Source organism: Fusarium musae, chromosome 8, assembly GCF_019915245.1.
Source record: "Fusarium musae strain F31 chromosome 8, whole genome shotgun sequence".
Classification (NCBI taxonomy): Eukaryota; Fungi; Ascomycota; class Sordariomycetes; order Hypocreales; family Nectriaceae; genus Fusarium; species Fusarium musae.
Genome location: NC_058394.1, coordinates 839869 through 857265, shown reverse-complemented (window position 1 = coordinate 857265; position 17397 = coordinate 839869). Strand labels below are relative to the sequence as shown.

General features: G+C 48.8%; 4 protein-coding genes across 4 annotated transcripts; 3 read left to right on the top strand and 1 right to left on the bottom strand.

The window, feature by feature from the left end:
* Positions 1–1063: 1063 nt before the first annotated feature.
* On the bottom strand, positions 1064–1699 carry J7337_010521 (uncharacterized protein; the record flags this gene model as incomplete). Its single annotated transcript, XM_044828103.1, has 2 exons — positions 1064–1621; positions 1667–1699. The coding sequence occupies 2 exons, from the start codon at positions 1697–1699 to the stop codon at positions 1064–1066; spliced, it is 591 nt and encodes a 196-aa protein (XP_044676657.1).
* Positions 1700–6223: 4524 nt separating this feature from the next.
* J7337_010520 (uncharacterized protein) lies at positions 6224–7895 on the top strand (the record flags this gene model as incomplete). The annotated part of the gene is made up of 2 exons (XM_044828102.1): positions 6224–6298; positions 6348–7895. The coding sequence occupies 2 exons, from the start codon at positions 6224–6226 to the stop codon at positions 7893–7895; spliced, it is 1623 nt and encodes a 540-aa protein (XP_044676656.1).
* Positions 7896–13302: 5407 nt separating this feature from the next.
* J7337_010519 (uncharacterized protein) lies at positions 13303–15562 on the top strand (the record flags this gene model as incomplete). Its single annotated transcript, XM_044828101.1, has 2 exons — positions 13303–13752; positions 13799–15562. 2 exons carry the CDS (start codon positions 13303–13305, stop codon positions 15560–15562), a joined length of 2214 nt encoding a protein of 737 aa, XP_044676655.1.
* Positions 15563–15914: 352 nt separating this feature from the next.
* Positions 15915–17067, top strand: J7337_010518 (uncharacterized protein; the record flags this gene model as incomplete). Its single annotated transcript, XM_044828100.1, has 2 exons — positions 15915–16061; positions 16105–17067. 2 exons carry the CDS (start codon positions 15915–15917, stop codon positions 17065–17067), a joined length of 1110 nt encoding a protein of 369 aa, XP_044676654.1.
* Positions 17068–17397: the final 330 nt, after the last annotated feature.

Below are 17397 nucleotides of genomic sequence, written 5' to 3'. Positions count from 1 at the left end.
CGATGAAGAGGGAGGAAGAAGAGAGTGAGATAGATGGAAAAGTTAAGTTGATCTGACCGACAAAGAAAAACCAGGGCAGCCAAGCAAATAACAATGAGTGTGGCGGTTCCAGTTCCCGGTTCACTTCTACAGTGGTTGTGCCCAGAGGAAGGCGGGGTGAATTTTTTAATTTTGGTGGGGCAGACAGATTTTTTGACTGACGACAGAGTCAGGCACCAACTAAGGCATCAAGGAGTGCTATTTCCGATAAGCTGTGAGTGTAATGAGTCCAATCTATAGAATAGTCTTGATAAATGAGTTAGTACAGAAGGAATTCAACTTGCTTAGGCTCTATTCTCAACTTGCTTTGCGCTTTTTGCGGTAAATTGCTCTTATCTTTCTCTATCAACCCCAAAATTTTAATCTTTTTTCTGACCTGACGTCATCAATCCGCCCAATATGATTGGCTGTTGAGTTTCAGGATTTTCACACTGCCCGCCATCTTCTTCTCGTGCAGGCAACCTTGAAGGACGGCGAATCCGTAGGTTTGTATGCAAACTCCTAATACTCGATTGAATGTATTCACTCGGACATACCGGTCGAGTTTTTGAAACCTACGAGTCAACTTTGCTTCTTTACAGTAACTTACCACTATCTGAGGCGTTATCACCTGAAGATGAGACTGCCGCCTGTTGCGCCTGGAAATAGCCGTTGGCTCAATCCTTGTGCTCGTGTATCAGGCATTTACACTGTCTGCAGTCTAAGTCGTAACTGATCATGATGAACTGAAGCTGATGCTCGCCTCGTTCGATGTAATGCCGCTCAGTTTTGATACCATATAGAGGGAAATAGCCTGATAGCCAAGCGACTTCATCCAATACGCGAAGTTTGTTAGATATCCTCGACATGATACCCTTCCAATCATAGCGAGGTCTCATAGAATAAGTTCCTGTTCATAAGTCATGTACATGGACGTCTTTTGATCATTAGCTAAACTGTATCACAGACATGGGCCAGTCTTAGTTTCATGAAGTCATTTCATCATTGAACAGCCGCTATAGTACAGATATTGTGATTTCCCATATTATGAGGAAGCCTCGTTGTTAAGGGCATCGAAAGTAGTCTTGCCCTCAAGCTCACTCTGCTTAGGACCAGCATCCCGGCCAGCGGCAGTCTGGTTCTGTTGGAACTGTTGCTCAGCAAGTCGGCTAGGGTCATCCTGGCTACCAGGCTCAGACTCCAACGCCTTCTTGAGGCCATCCTTGGTGTTGGAATAGTCAATGCCCTCCTTCAAGTTCTTGCCGTGAGGACCAGATTCCTTGATATACTGATTCTCAACATAGCTGGGAGCGGTGCCGGCCAGAGACTTGGGAGCAGAGTCGCCGGACTTTGAGGCAGTTCCGGAAGACTTGGGAGCAGAGCTAGAGGATTTGGAGTCAGACCCGGAGCTGGGAGCGGAAGAGTTGTTGGTGTTATGGCCAGCGCTGGCGTTCTCGGATCTGGAGGTGGGTTGGTTCTCGCCGTGGATGCCCTCGTTGGAGGCGAACTCGCCGCCCTCCTTCAAGGACTCAGCGGCGAGAGACTCATTGGGGACTGTACCAGCACCCTCCTCCTTTACGGGAGCGTTCTGGCCGAGATCGACCTGATCTGTTAGTTCTGATACAACACAAGCCTTCCTTATGCTTACCTTTTGACCGTGGCTGGGGTTCTTGGTAGACATGATGTGTGAGGTGTTGAGGGAAAGATGAATTCGTTTGCTTTGACTTGATTGATTATTATGCAGAATATGATTGATACAGGTGCCAAAAGGCTCTTGAGCTCTTTGATATATACAGAGCATAGGCTCCATGACATCATGGTGGTGTTTCTTCACTAACGCCTCTAAGACTAAACATGACGCCAAATTACATCATGAAAGGATCTAGCCACGAGGATTTGGCTTGTAAAACAAGCAAAACAATAAACCAAGGACTTTTTCTCGATAAGCGAACGGTTTGGAAAGTTCCACGACAAAGCTTCCCCATAGACATCGAGATCTGAGCTGTAGGTGCCCGAGCCTCACCATGTTGGGTGTAAGACAGCTGACGCATCGCAACATCACACAGACCATGAGTAACGCTAAAATGGTATAAGAGTAGAGGCTTTAGATTTATATAATCCCACCCTTACCGGTATTTCACTTTAGTGACAGCGGCATGATGGTGCAGACTTGGTTGGACTTGATGTGTCCGCTGGCCTAAAAGAGCATCTTGTCAGGCGACATCAACAACACCAAGTCTCCCATGCAAGATACCAGGAATCCTGCCTGTCTTTGAGATCTGAACTGGAGCTCCGGAGCTTTTGCACCTGGTTTCCTTATTCCCCGGTTCTTGTGAGACTATATTGGCCACTCATGCATGTCTGTGTAATGCTGGGCGTGGAGAATGGCCTTGGCATGATGACCTCCAAGCTTCACCTGACTCTCATGAACTGGACGCACTCGCCTCACCTATATCCAGAAGGAAGTTAACGAAATAGACCTTGTCTTACGGATAGTCCCGCAGTGTGTCCTGATCCTGAACCGAAGCACGAGGATTGAAACTTCGCCCGATGTCATAAAACTGGCTTATTCATTCGCGTATATCGCTTGCGACATAGCATGTGGGGATGGTATCAGATTGTGATACTTCGGTTTCGACAGGCGAAGTACGAGACCTTGCTTTTTTGTGCTTATCAGTTTGTGCAGCACAATCTCTTGATAGATAATTATTCTTGAAATATGCAATTGAGAATAAATAATTGCTTTCTTTTACAAGACAGCCGAACCACCTCTGTATAAGTGCGTCCTGGCACTGATGTGATAATGATATAGAACAGACTTGATCCAGCATTACAAGCGCGTGAGAGCACATCGCAACAATCTGTGCATTCCTTCAACTAATTAGATTTACCGCAATATGAGATTACCAGGTAGATTCACCATCCACCATTCAACACGGCTAATCTGCGTTACAAAGAGATGGCAAGCTTATCACCAACGTTCGGCGACAAGCGGACATTGGCGATCTGATATCAATTTACTGTCTGTAGGTTGTCATGATGGCGTAAAAAATAAACTTCGCATAATTGCCAGGACTCTCTCATTCAGTTCCGCCAGTCAAGGATTTTCATCTTTCTGCAGAGAGATACGAAGAGTATTCGGCCTCATCCAGTCAAATGACACAAACATGTATTGCCAGTGTATCGGCGTAGATTATGAAAGTTACACAATATTTCATATGCACTTGAAGACGCATCCATGGCGATATCATGTGACAGCAGCTGAGTGACACCTGTTCGAAGATTGTGAGTAGAGAGGCCGCACGCGATATTGCCTGTCTCGAAACGATCAGTGGGTGCATCAATGTATTCCGTAGTGTATCACTGTATCGCACTAGATCATTTCGCCAAGGAGGAACGCTCTAAAGCTGGGTACTTGAGCCACTGTCAATGATGAAACATCTCAGCCTCATGCTCCTCATCACCTACACAAGACTGAAGTGCAACGGGTCATGATAAAGTCACTTGCGGGAATCGATAACATACCTTGATGGTGGGAAGTCTTCAGTAGAGACATCTTCGAGGTCCCTTCTAATAGATGACGAAGTTAATGATCATTGCCAGGATCTGACGATGCCAAGACTCGTGTAAGAGCACTCATCTTCACATTCTTAAGGCTGAGTCTGCAGGAAATCTCCTACGAAAGGAAGAAGAACTTCATCTGTTGAAATGTATGCTCTTTCTTTGTCTATCTTGTTACTATCTCTTGATCTTTGTGTGTCTTCTGCTCTTTGACCTTGCTACCAGCATCAGCATCCATCCTTTATCCACCACTTTGCGGTCCGCATTAAAGCAAGTTTATTCTTCACAGACAGACAACCACCACGAAACACTTTGTGATATTAGACAAGATTTTCGCAAGGCTTTATTGCCAAGCCACGGGCCAAGGCTGAGATTTCATAGGCGTGACGCAAGTATGAAAGAAACTCAGCCGTGAAGGGTGATATTTGCCACCCTACAGCCGACCGAGACGGCGATTAAGTCGCATGATCGGCCGGTGGTGGGACCCATTCAGCGGCGCTGGACCTTTTAATGCATATGAGAGGTCAAATGCTGGTGGCTCGTTGAGTTGAATGGCAAGTGATGGAAGAATTGATGCAATAATTGAGCAGGTGAACTGCAATTAGAGTCATCGGCCTGGTATGCGCCTCAAGAGGTTGACAACCATCAGATCGCCCTACGCTAAGGAGAATTATTTAAACAGGGCGAGGTCTCTAGCACGGGCTCTGGGAATAGAAAACTTGCGGAACACGCAATTCACAAGAACCAAGTCCACAAATAATTAAAAATAACAATACACACGATAAACAATACGGATAACGATGCCGGGAGAACTCGTGTACCACGACGGCCACTATCACCGGACTTCGGCAGACCGGCCGGAACAACGGCATAACCAGAAACGCCCTCAGCATGGACTGTTACAAAAGACTCACGATGCCTGGGGCCGAGTCCTTTATGGCGTTGGTAGCGTCTACTACAAGATTCGAGGACAATGAAGGATGGAAGATGATGACGACGCAAAACCGAGAGAGGAATGGAATCGATGATCCAAAAGAATGACTGCAACTCGACCCGCCATCGACAGAACCGTACTCCACTGTTCATGTCCCGTCTATCCATCGCCAACGCGATCAAGCTTCGAGTTGTCGTCGTCTGAACCACTATATATGATGATGATAGACAGGTCCCAGCGCTGATCAAGGAGAAACAACAAAGAACCCGTCCAAAAATATCACAGTCAAGCTCATGCAAGAACGCAAGCTGGGCTGGCTGGGTCAGGGATGGATATAATGAGCTCCATAGATGTGCACAAGCGTCTATGCTCTGCTTTGCATCGGTTTCAGAGTACGATAGGTGGAGGAACCAACCAGGAAACAGGAGTGAGAGATACAGTGTCCCTGATAGGAATGACACGCGCCATTGAAAGGATTGACGAACCCGTTTGAGACAAAGATACCAACCGGGCCGAGCATACACATCCCGGAAGGGAAATCGAAATCAACGCAACACGAACACACGTAAGCTCTTTGTTCGACCCGATGCACCCATCAACTCACCCGCCGCCGTTCGCCGTTGTCAATCAACTTCCGAAAATTGTGAGCCAAGAGGACAAGACATAGGCATTTAATAGGATAATATTGCAATTCCGTATTCATCATGCCAAGTGAACGCGGTCAAAGTCGTAGACAATGAGTCCCACCGCAAGCGACTCGAGACAATTTCCCAAGTGTCATTCAATGTCGTATACATGCTCAAGGCGAGATGCAGAATCAATGGCGGCTCAGACCAAACCCAGGTGAGACCCCTGATGTTTTGTCGTAGAACGGATATTGGGTGGAGATTGTCCCCTATTCTGTACAGTGCAATCTCGTGAGGTACTAACAAACCATGCACCAGGCGAGGCCAAGCTTTTGCTAAGGCGAGATAGAGCTACGGTGTGCATTGACTCCAAGCACTATACCACCGTCAACAAGATGAGATCCCTCTGCAGCAACCCCTGATTGGCCACGGATGGCGCCGGGCAAGACCCAAACAAGCTTCAATCTCTCAACTGCGCCTCGCAACCGACAGGGGTTCTTTGTCCCGTGGTTGGTTCATTCGTCAATCCTCGAGAGGATCTGCTGGTTCTTCGGGGACCGACCTCTTCACCGCAGCAGGCACAGTGCCGCTCTTCCACTACAGCACAGCCGCTGCCAACCCCTTGCCAGGACAATTAGCGGCTTGGGCAACTGAGGTTCAGGGGAGCCTGGGGGGGCCACTCCAGAAGCCCAGGGATGGTCCCGTAGCTAGACTGCTTTAGTGTCAGTGCTAGCCACCCCATGCATTCCATTTTCCATTTACTTTTCAAATCGCCCCATCCCTCGAATTCCATCTTCCTTCTCTCTTCCTTCATCAAACCTTCGCTAACCTCTAATTCTTCATCGCCGTTTTTTCCTATCGGTTCTCGTTACTTTGAGGCCGAATTTTAACTTTTCCCGACACTCATTTACAACGCTCTTGCTACTAGATCCGATTGCCTCTCTTCCGGCTCATTCGTCGTGAACTCAAGGAAAAAGGGGTTCTAGCATTCCAACAACAATTTAGGCGTTGAATAAAATCATCGCCTCATTCTAGTCATTCATTACTCTCTGTTCTTTTTACTTGCCGTTTGATACACAACACAATGAAGTTTTCCGCTGCCATTGTCGCTGCGGCGGCCACGGCTGCCAGCGCCAAGCTGGAGCCCATCACCATGAAGGTATGCGCCAGACCTCAGGGTATCGCGATTTGATATTGACAATTCCAAGGGATCCAAGCTCTTCTACTCCAACGGAACTCAGTTCTTCATGAAGGGTGTTGCTTACCAACAGGATACTGCCGCCGCTGGTCAGACCAACACTAAGGAGACCAAGTACATCGATCCTCTCGCCGATGAGGATGCTTGCAAGCGTGATATCCCTCTCCTCAAGCAGCTCGGTACCAACATCATCCGAACTTACGCCATCGACCCCACGGCCGACCACAAGGCCTGCATGAAGCTGCTCGACGATGCTGGAATCTACGTCATCTCTGATCTTTCTGAGCCCAGCGTCTCGATCAACCGTGATGACCCCAAGTGGGATGTTGAGCTGTATGAGCGCTACATCGGAGTCGTTGATGAGCTTGGTCAGTACGACAACGTGGTCGGTTTCTTTGCCGGTAACGAGGTCTCCAACAACGTCTCCAACACAGAGGCTTCTGCTTTCGTCAAGGCCGCCGTCCGTGACACAAAGAAGCACATCAAGAGCAAGTTCTCCCGATGGCTCGGTGTCGGCTACGCCTCCAACGACGATGTCGATATTCGTGAGCAGATTGCCGACTACTTCAACTGCGGTGACGACGACTCCCGCATCGACTACTGGGGTTACAACATCTACTCTTGGTGCGGTAAGAGCAGCATGGAGGACTCTGGTTACACTGACCAGGCCAAGTTCTTCGAGAACTACTCTGTACCCGTCTTCTTTGCTGAGTATGGTTGCAACGAGCCCGATGGTGCTGCTGGCCGTATTTTCGATGAGACCACCGCCCTTTACGATGAGAAGATCATGACCGAGGTCTTTAGCGGTGGTATTGTCTACATGTACTTCCAGGAGGCCAACGACTACGGTCTCGTCAAGATCAACAAGAACGATGATGCTGTCAAGCTTAAGGACTTTTCCGCACTCCAGAGCAAGGTCAACGCCGCCAAGCCTACCGGTGTCGAGGAGGATAGCTACAAGCCTACCGGCAAGGCCGCCACCTGCCCTGAGCAGTCCAAGAACTGGAAGGCCAACAGCGTTCTTCCCCCTGTCCCCGACTCCGACCTCTGCGACTGCATGGTCAAGAGCCGAAGCTGTGTCCCAGCTGATAACCTGAAGGCTAAGGACTTTAACGATATCTTTGGTTACATCTGCGGCCAGGACAAGAAGATCTGCACTGCCATCAACGCCAACGCTACTGCCGGTATCTATGGTGCCTACAGCATGTGCTCCGACGAGGCCAAGCTTGCTTATATCCTCGACGCCTACTACGTCTCCCAGAAGTCCGCTGCCGATGCTTGCGACTTCAAGGGCAAGGCCACCACCCAGAAGGCCGAGAGCCAGTCCTCTTGCTCGTCTGCCCTCGCCTCCGCCAGCAAGATCAACGAGGAGGTTGCCACTGCCACCCACGCCGTCGCCTCCGAATCCACCGGTGGAACCAACAGCAGCAGCGAGGACGACGAGAACTTTGGTCTCCAGGCTGCCTCCATCGCCCGCGTCTTCTCCCTCGGTGACTTTGCCGTCGGCGCCTACATGGCCGTCGCCGGTATTGTCGGTGCCGGTATGGTCCTTCTGTAAAAAGGAGGTTCTTTGGATGGGCCGATCTTGGTATGATTAAAGTTTCTTGCGGTGGCTTTTTAGGAACGTGCGCTTTTTACTAGTTGTGTTTTTTCCTTTTTGTGTATCTAGCATCGCCGGTGTTGCATGGCTTGTGATTAGAACGAGATAGATGTCTAATGCCATCTTGCGCGATTGCTATGCCAGTCAGTGAAGTGCTTGGGTGAAAATTATACATTGTAATGTAATAGACTACCTTGATCTTGAGTGAGAAGACGACGTGCACAAAGAGCCGTTCTCAGCTTTGTGACTCAGTAAGATTACATGCTTCGGGCTCAGTAAATCTGCTTCCCTCGACGTCGAGCTTCTCAATGCATACTGGGACTGTACCAACCCTGTATCTGTATCGTCGAGGCTAAGGCTACATGTGAAGGCGTTTGATGCCTGGCCGCAGTTTGTTACGGTAAGAGCACATCAAGACAGGATACGGAACGGCTCTCCTTGAAGGCCACGCTGGACTGTGCCAAGTGCCCCGAGAGAACATTCAACTTGGAGCTTTCCTCACAGGGCCTGACAGGGTGAGTTTCGTGCAAGATGTGTTAAACCCTCCGCGACTAGTTACAATCCAGAAGCACGTTCAAGAATTTCGACTGCTACATTCACTACATTCACTACCTGGACTTCTCGGATGCGAGAAATACCTGGATAAGAACAAAAGCCCCCAACTATCGAATCGCCCGCCATCTGGAGCTTCCGAACACAACGCGAGCTGAAGCATGAGAGAAGTCGAGGACGAGACCGCGACTGGCGTGTCCAGTTGTTCTATACTCAGTGGAGTGGGGATTCAATGATCGGTCTTTTTGGGGCAAAAGTTCCACGAAGAAGTACTCCTCTCAATGATGCCACCGCTGTCTACGTTATCGTCGAGATCACAGTTGACCCAGACGTCGAGCATCCTCACGCCTATCTTCAGCACCCACAAGTATGCCATTTTGACTCTGGGGGTCAAGCATTGCGCGTTGGGATACGTATCGAGTTCAAAGACGAAAGAGGGAATCGGCAAACCAGCTATCTTAGCGCCCCTACTCGCCGTTATCCTATTTTGTCGCTGTACAAGTCGTTGAAAGTCGAAGAATTGGGTAACGAACTCAATCATATCGACCTTGGGTTGCTCTGTGGTGGGTGAGCAGATAGGGTATATCCCGCTTTCCTCAACCAACTCACTTTGTAGTTTACGGCTGTCAACGTTCGTCCAGGTAACATCTCATGCATAATCTTGGCAGTCTTTCCTTCTGAAATCCCAGATCTCAAAATCTCGAGCTCGCTATTTGCCCAGGCTCGCGACTTAGATGCTCGATTAGCTGTCGGGGTTGTATTCGGCACTTTCCTTACTACTTTGCGAGCTTCAGCTCTCAACAGAGCAAAGCGCTCCTTGAGCGACTGCGCAGTCATCTGGGGGAAATGGTCTACTGCAAGCTTCTTCCAAGCCGTTTTGGCGATGCTTGTGGTTACTAGACTCTGCAAAAGGTCATCCTCTTCACGGGTCCAGGAATGATTTCTCGCTTCTAGCTCCTTGGCTTGAGGCTGCCTTTCTCGCCTCTGACTCTTAGGAATGCTTTTGCCTGCTTGCTGATTGAGATAATCCGCGCAGTTTGCACACCTGGCATCCGCCATGAATCCGGTGAACGACGAACCAGGCACGCGGGCTGCTGCACATGCAGGATTCCCATAAACATCAGCATTCCCTGCAGCTAACCACAACTCATGCTGTGTGCGTTTTTGCCCTCGGTCCTCAAATTGCAAGGTGGAACTGGGGTTCCTTTCTTCGTTGTGTTTCATGAAATGCCGATGGCAAGTCTGACATCGCCGCGGTCCAAGCGGATCTCCTGGTTCTGCAAGACGACAGTGGTCTCGCTCAGATGTGTCTGGCTTAAGTTCTCGATTGCATACTATGCAAAGAAACGTCTGTCGGCTGACAGCTTGCCCGACCATCCCTTGGTGTATTGATAGAGCTTTATTGAGACCGTCACCATCAATATCCGGAATTTTCGCGTGATCTCGAATTCTGTCATAAAGGTCATAGCAGGGCTTTGGATTGTGCCGCCCAAATGACTCTCTACCGGCAAACGTCCCAATCAGAATCATGAAGATAGTTTCTAGCAAAGGAACATAGGGTTTGTAGCAAGGATCCCGATCGAAAGATGCCAGGATACGCAAATTTGCCGCTGTTCCTTCCTGGCATAGCTCCTGATGATGAAGTTGCTGCCTTTCAGGGCTTGACTTTGTCCTGGCTGCACTGACATGCCGATCCAATCGGACACCTCCACCCCGATAGTCAACTGAAGAGCCTACATATTTTCCACGGCGAACGATAACGCCTGTTCTTCTTCGGATAAAAGGATCATCAGGGTGATCTTCCATTTCCCAGCGGACTGTCCCATCAAAATAGACCAGCCAACGTGTCTTCTCAAGCGCAGTGGGTTCGGGCAATCCCAGCAAGTCCTCAAATTTTGGACTTATTTTCCCAAAAAGATCCTGTACTTGTGTCGGCACAGCGAGAAGCAGAAGCTTTGTGATTGAAGAGGCGCTGCTAGTGTTGCATATGGTATAAAAGGCTGTCGACATAGCTCTTTGATTTCGTGTCAATCGCTTATAGTTGGGAAATGGAAGCTGTCGCGGATAGTCGACCAGCTCTGAGACAATGGCCAAGAACCTTTCTTGGAAACGGGCAATGTTTCTTGAAGTGCCGGGGAGGTAGGCAGAGAGACCGAGCTGTTTATCACAACGCGTAACAAGCTCGAGGGCCCCAGACTCTCGAAAATACTCTTCTTCCAGTTTATCTGCTGTGCTCAGGTCGGCGTCGACGTTGGGTGACTCCCGGGTGATAGATAGCGTGACACCACCAGATGCTGTTGTTTTGGTCTGGATGCTCAAAACCTTAGAGATATGTCCGGGTAGTTTCTAACTCTCCTGGCCATGTCTTTGGAATTCTGGAGCTACGTCTCCTTTCGCTACCACCCCGGTGAGGGATGATGGTTGTGCAGGCAATTCCTTGTAAGAGTCTGTATGGGATCTTGCCGACATCGCAGATCTAGTAAGTTAGGGAAAATTCCCTTTAGGATTTAAGAAGCGGCAATATGTATTCCATACAGTGAATAATCTGACAATTCTGCAACTTCGCAAGGTATTTATTAACAGAAACTCTGGCCGAACTTTCGCCCTTATTAGGCCCTGAAAGAAATAGCCTATTGCATCAGGAGTGAATGAGTTATTGTCGCGTGCAAGTTATTTTTTGAGTTACACAGCATTGGTTGCCAATTGACTAATACTTGGTGGACCCGCCTGGACATCTAACAACTGTTTTCTATTAGGGCACACGAGGCCATGAAGCCACTGGCTGCGGGCTTTTCTTGCTATAAAATTTCTTTACCCTCCAGCATCTTCCGAGCTTGTTTGCGGTGTTTGGCGTTCTCATCAGGCCTGTGTTGCGTATTTAGCATCGCGCAGTCTGAAGTGAAATAGACACCATGGTGATCGGTACTGGTTCAAGAGTTGAATTCACACTCGAATCTTCAACTACGAGCGGAGGAGCTGCTTGTAGCTCAGGGCAGGGTAATGTACTGAGTGGTTCAAACTGTACAAGGCAGAGCGTGAGGATAATACAGAGAGCCTGTCATATAGCATATGCGAATTTGCGAAAAGCCACTGTGATAGATGGTTGTCGTCAAGGGTATATAGCTCATAGTTGTTAAATAACTTTCGTTCTTCGGAACACATTGGTCAATTTGAAACGATACAGGTAATTATTCTAAAGCACCCTCGTTCAACTCCCACTAACTTCCATCAAGAGAAGATTAGCATGGCCCCTGCACTAAGGATGGTAAGTAGTCCTCAGGCTTCTGTCAATCACCATATACTAACCAGCTCCATTAGACACGCTCAATCAAAGAGAAGCTACCAATTTTTTTTTATTTTTTTTATTGCTATAGTCTATGGCTTGATCTTCTGTTGTCATGCGATGAACACCCTTGTGTCGCGTCGTGTCAACGCTGTGTGACTCTAATTGGCTGGATAAAAATAAACACCAGTCCCCACGTGTGCTCATTTAAGCATAACGTGTCCGTGGATTTAGAAGCTGCCTTTTACTTCACGACAACGCGTAGAATTATGATCTTAAATAAAGACGACGGCTTATGATGAACCGCTCGCCTTGTATATTTGTACTCCCCACTATACCGGCTATCTTTTTTTGATGGCTCTTGGCCAAAGACGCATTAAAAGAGCGACCTGAGAGCAGCAGAGGGCGCTTTCCGGCTTTGTCTTTCCAGATCAAGGGCGATAGGGTTGAGCAGCTATTGAAATCTTTGGGTGTTGGCCCCACGGAGCCTTTCCTCATACATGAAGATACATAACGCATAAAAGCAAGAAATAGATAAATAATAATTTGATCCAGTGGTCGAGGAGAAAGGGAGAGCCTCAAGGTCGTACGAGGGTCGCTGTTTTGTTACAATTATTCCATGGAACATTGGTGATCGCGACTACTGGAAACACAGCCAGACTCTGCCTCGAGATTGAAGCAAACTGTTTGCATACACGTCCTTCTGGAACAATAGACGAGAGATGCGGCGCAGCGACGGATCTGTGAAGCCATACACGTTTTCCAGATGACAGATCTGAAAGCCGACTATCCCAGTTCTAGAAGTCGAGTAGCAATCTTCTGCCCATCGGAGACAACCCCTCGGTGCCGAAAAACATCCTCCCAGTAACACTTCACCTGCGCCCTGCCATATTGATCACTCCTCCAACGCCATCTCTTCAGCTTCCCACGCTAAAAAGCATGCTTACCTTGTAAGCTAAACGAAAACCCATCCAAACTCCGTAGAACAGAACTGACCCATTCGGCCACGGAGACGATGCTTACATTTAACGGGGACTAGGACTCAGGACGATACATGAGTGGCGCAGGGTGCGCCATGCTCCCCAGCTGAATACCCATGGGACAGAAAGAAGCCTTGTGGCGGTCTATTAAAAATAGACTAAAAAGCCGTTAGGCAGAATGACGGGAACAGTTATTCAATGTAGGATTTCATGATGGAGTTGAAACGTACGAGTTGGCGCTTCGAGAGGATTATTGAGAAAGGATCTGCACCAAAGTACTTCCCGCTTTCTTCTCATTCGACAATCATATTGAAGAATAAATAAACGAAAAAAAGACAGGCCTGTAGATAATTGTTTCCCGCTGACAGGTCCCGCCGTCAGCACAGCCCGTGAAACTACTGGTGTAAGCAACGCCTTCAGCACTAGCCCAAGTTCCACCCAGCCACGATGCAGGACTCGGATATGTTGGTCTTGAAGAATGAACTGCATATAAGGGCTGGAAGAGATCCAGAAAGATCTTCCAGCCCTATCACTCATATTCACAACCATCATGATTCCTTCAATTCTATTAGCCCTCGCGGGGGTTAGTTTCGCAGCCCTTGAGCCTAGACAGGTGATGCACCAGGCTCGAAACCAACCGTCTTTCATTTCATCGCGGGATCTTTCTGAAGCTGAGAGCGAGCCCTGCAAGTTTATAAGTCAGGCTTATGTAGAGGCTGAACCTGAGCCTGGGAAGCCTGTTGTTCTTGCTATTCCTCCCTCTGTTGGTATTGCTTGTCTTAAGTCTGTTCCTTTGGATAAGAAGCGGGATCTCGAGTTGCTTGACTATCTTGAGCCTTTGATTGGGTTTCAGAGTACGCTTGAGATTCTTGCTGATCCGCCGAAAGAGTATCTGTTTCCGGGTGTGGATGTTCTTGGGGGGTTTGATACGATTCGGAGCAAGTTGGAGAACAACAAGTACAAGACTCAATATGAAGTCATGACAGATCTGCGAAGCCTTGTAAGTTTTCTCGATTCTTTGTGCAATGGTGTACTTACGATAATAGTTTGCTGCTGCCAACGATGGTCACTTTGACTATCCTCCCGCTCTTCTCAACGCCTTCTACTACGTCCGACGAGGTGTCGAATTCGAGTCCGTGTCTGCCAACGGTCTTCGACTGCCATACATCTTCCATGTCATCGACACTAGCCGTGGTAACCAAGGTCTTCTCGACTACGCCCCTTCAGCTGTCAAGTCCATCGACGGTACCCCAATCGCTGAGTGGCTCGAGGAGGACGCTTCTTTCGCGACATCAAACAGCCAGGACCCTGATGCTCAGTACAACGGCCTCTTTGCATCTATCCCTCGTGGTGCTGTTGGATCGTCTAGTAGCACCCTCTTCACCCAGTTCGAGATTCCTGATACTTATACCATCGAATTCCACAATGGCAGCAAGTTGGAGGTTGTCAACCAATTGGTCGTCCCTGCTACCGTTGACCTTTCTGGTATCGAGTCTGGTGAGGATTTCCACTACTATGTTGAAATCACTCCCACAAACACCACCACTGAAGAGCCTTCTGCCAATGAGCGTCGTTCAAACCAGGAGACTGACGATGATCTTCCCGGATATCCTAAGCCCCTGGTCAAACAATCCAGCAACGCTGTCTCTGCATACCTTCTCAATGGTGATGACTACAAAGACACTGCTGTTCTCTCCATCTTGAGCTTCTTGCCAATTGGTATAGACATCAGCAACCCCCCTGCCGATTTTAGCATGACCAAGTTCATCCTGGAGGGACAAGCTGTTATTCTTCAGCTCATCAAGGCGGCCAAGGCTACTGGTCGTGATAAGCTCATCATCGATATGTCTGCCAACGGCGGTGGTTCGGTGATTCTCGCCCACTCCATCTATCGTCTCTTGTTTCCAGAGGGAAAGTTCACTGGCTGGGATCGATATCGCGCCAACCCTGCTCTTGAGGCTGCTGCTGAAGTCGACTATGATAACCTCGTCAAGTCTCTGATCACTAGATCTGAGTATTACCCCGTCGCTCCTGGTAACAAATACCTCGAGACAGGCAAGGAGTTTTATGGTCCTTATACCGTCAAGGGCCAGAATGTCACTGCAGCCTTCCAGACTGACAAGACTGTTCCTTGGGATGAGAGCATTCCTGCTTATATCAATGGCTTCGACCCCGAGAGGAAGCCTTTGGTTGCGGAAGCTCCCTGGAAGCCTGAGAACATTATTATTGTGACTGATGGTATTTGCGCCTCTGCCTGTGGTATCCTGACCGGTCTACTCACCCGCAACCACGGCATTCGCACACTCGCACTTGGCGGTCGTCCTCTCAACCAAGCCATGCAAGCCATGGGCGGCGTCAAGGGAACTCTCCTCAACTTCAACGCCGACATCACCAGCGCAATCGCCAACGTCCGCGCCAACGCAAAGACCGACAAGGAGACGGCCTCTATCCTCAGCGACGCATCGTCCTCATTCCCCAGCTCGCAGAACCCACCTCTTCTTCCCCTCCCCGCAGGCGGTGTCGGCAAGGTCAACTCGCTGAACGGCTACACTGAGGATAACCTCGAGGGATACCCTGTGCATTTTCGGTATGAGGCTGCCAACTGTCGCCTGTTTTATACGCAGCGCATGTTGGCCTCGCCTATTGAGTCGTGGAGACGTGCTAGAGGCGTCGCGTGGAACAACGAGCCTTGTGTGTCGGGCTCAACGACGAATAGTGATGGGACTATTGGTGATAAGACTCTCAAGTATGATTCTCGTGTTCGCAGTCGCGCGAGTGGAATCAAGGGGCCTGGAGAGTTGAAGAAGTGATGATTCATTCATGGTGGACGGCGTTTGAATAGATGGTGATAGATTTAGCATGCGATGGAGTTTTTTTGTTTTATATAGATTATACTGGCCATACCAATAACGATATTATTTCATGTTGTACTGTGTCTTATTCAGACTTGATGAGTCTCTGTGGCTTGTATCACAAAGGTTTACGATCCCGATCGATTAAGCACGCCAATGACGTCAGGCACTGGCATGCGACAACCACAAGCTAAGCTCTGTCCTACGTAGACTACCTTATCTTCTTCTCCCCATTTCTCTTCTTGACCTAATAATTAATTCTCTCGCGACATTCTTTTTGCAAATTCAATATAGTTACTCAGAGGTCGTCATGCCTCTCCTCCCAAGAGTCAACTCGGCCGCGGCCAACAGGTCCCAGACCAAGAAGCAAAAGTTCAAGACGTTTATGCGACAATGGTTTCTTGTCAACTGGCACGATTTACTCACCATGGCCGTAGTTGGAGCCGTTGCTTTTGGTGTATGTTTGTTCTCTGTGTTTTTAATCGCTGCTAATTCGTTAGATCTATCATTCTCCGGTAATCATCACTCGAACATTTCCCGTTACCTTTAATGCGACCTCGGGAGATATTGTCTACCCGCAATGGGCGTACCCTGATCGCGGTTGGATTCTACCCTCGTGGCTATCAGGTCTGATATCCATCGCTATACCTATCATCACCTATATCGTCGCCCAATTCCGGATCAAGTCGGCATGGGATGCGAGCAATGCCATCATTGGAACGAACTGGTCCGTCATTTTGGCGTCTCTTTTCCAGGTCACCCTCAAGCAACTGGTCGGAGGTTTCAGACCTTACTTTCTCGATGTTTGTATGCCAGATATTTCTCTCGCCAAAACACACAACAAGACTGGCCTAAACGGAGTTGGTTTCTACCAAATCATGTACACCACCGAAATTTGCACACAGCCTGATAAATCGAGGATCCAGAATGCCATCACTTCGTTCCCAAGCGGACACACAACAGCCGCTTTCGCCGGATTCGGATTCCTCTTCCTATGGCTCAACGCCAAACTCAAGGTCTGGGCAGACCACAAGCCCGCCTTCTGGAAACTCTTCCTCACATTCCTCCCTCTCCTCGGAGCAGTCCTAATCGCTGGTTCACTCACCATCGACGCTGCGCACAACTGGTATGACATTCTAGGAGGTGGCTTCATCGGCACGATCATGGCATTCGCATCGTATCGGTCCACCTATGCTAGTGTCTGGGACTGGCGCTTCAACCACCTCCCGCTTCAAGAGACGGAGGCTTTCCGGTATGGATTCGACGGGGACCTGGACTATGCTGCTCAGACTATATCTATGGCTGCTGGCTGGGGAGGCAAGAAGGTTAGGTTGCCTGAAAGTACGAGTGCCCCTGCTATCAACTCCGAGTCTACGCTTCGAAGTGGCGTTGAGGAGATAGAGAGCCTGGATGCGAACACTAGAAGGAAGCGAACCAGACTGGTTGGAGATGAGGCTGTTTAATGAGGAGGTGTGAGTATACATAAGAATATTCATAGCTGGAGTTGGAGCTTGGCCAAGATTTGTATATCAATTACAATGGCAATGACGAATTTTGACAAGAACATACTCTCACGGCCTCGGCTGAGGATTCATCGATGCAAAACTGCTCTCGATAAGCTACCAACCAACGCCCGTTCTGATTACTCTATCTACTCGACTTCTCTCCGGAAACTCCGGAGATTCTGAGTAGTTTCGGCCTTGCTACACTTAATATTGATGCCAAGAAGAGACAATCCCAATCACGCAAACTCCTTATGCATATTGGGCTGAACGAAAACATTATGATCAAAT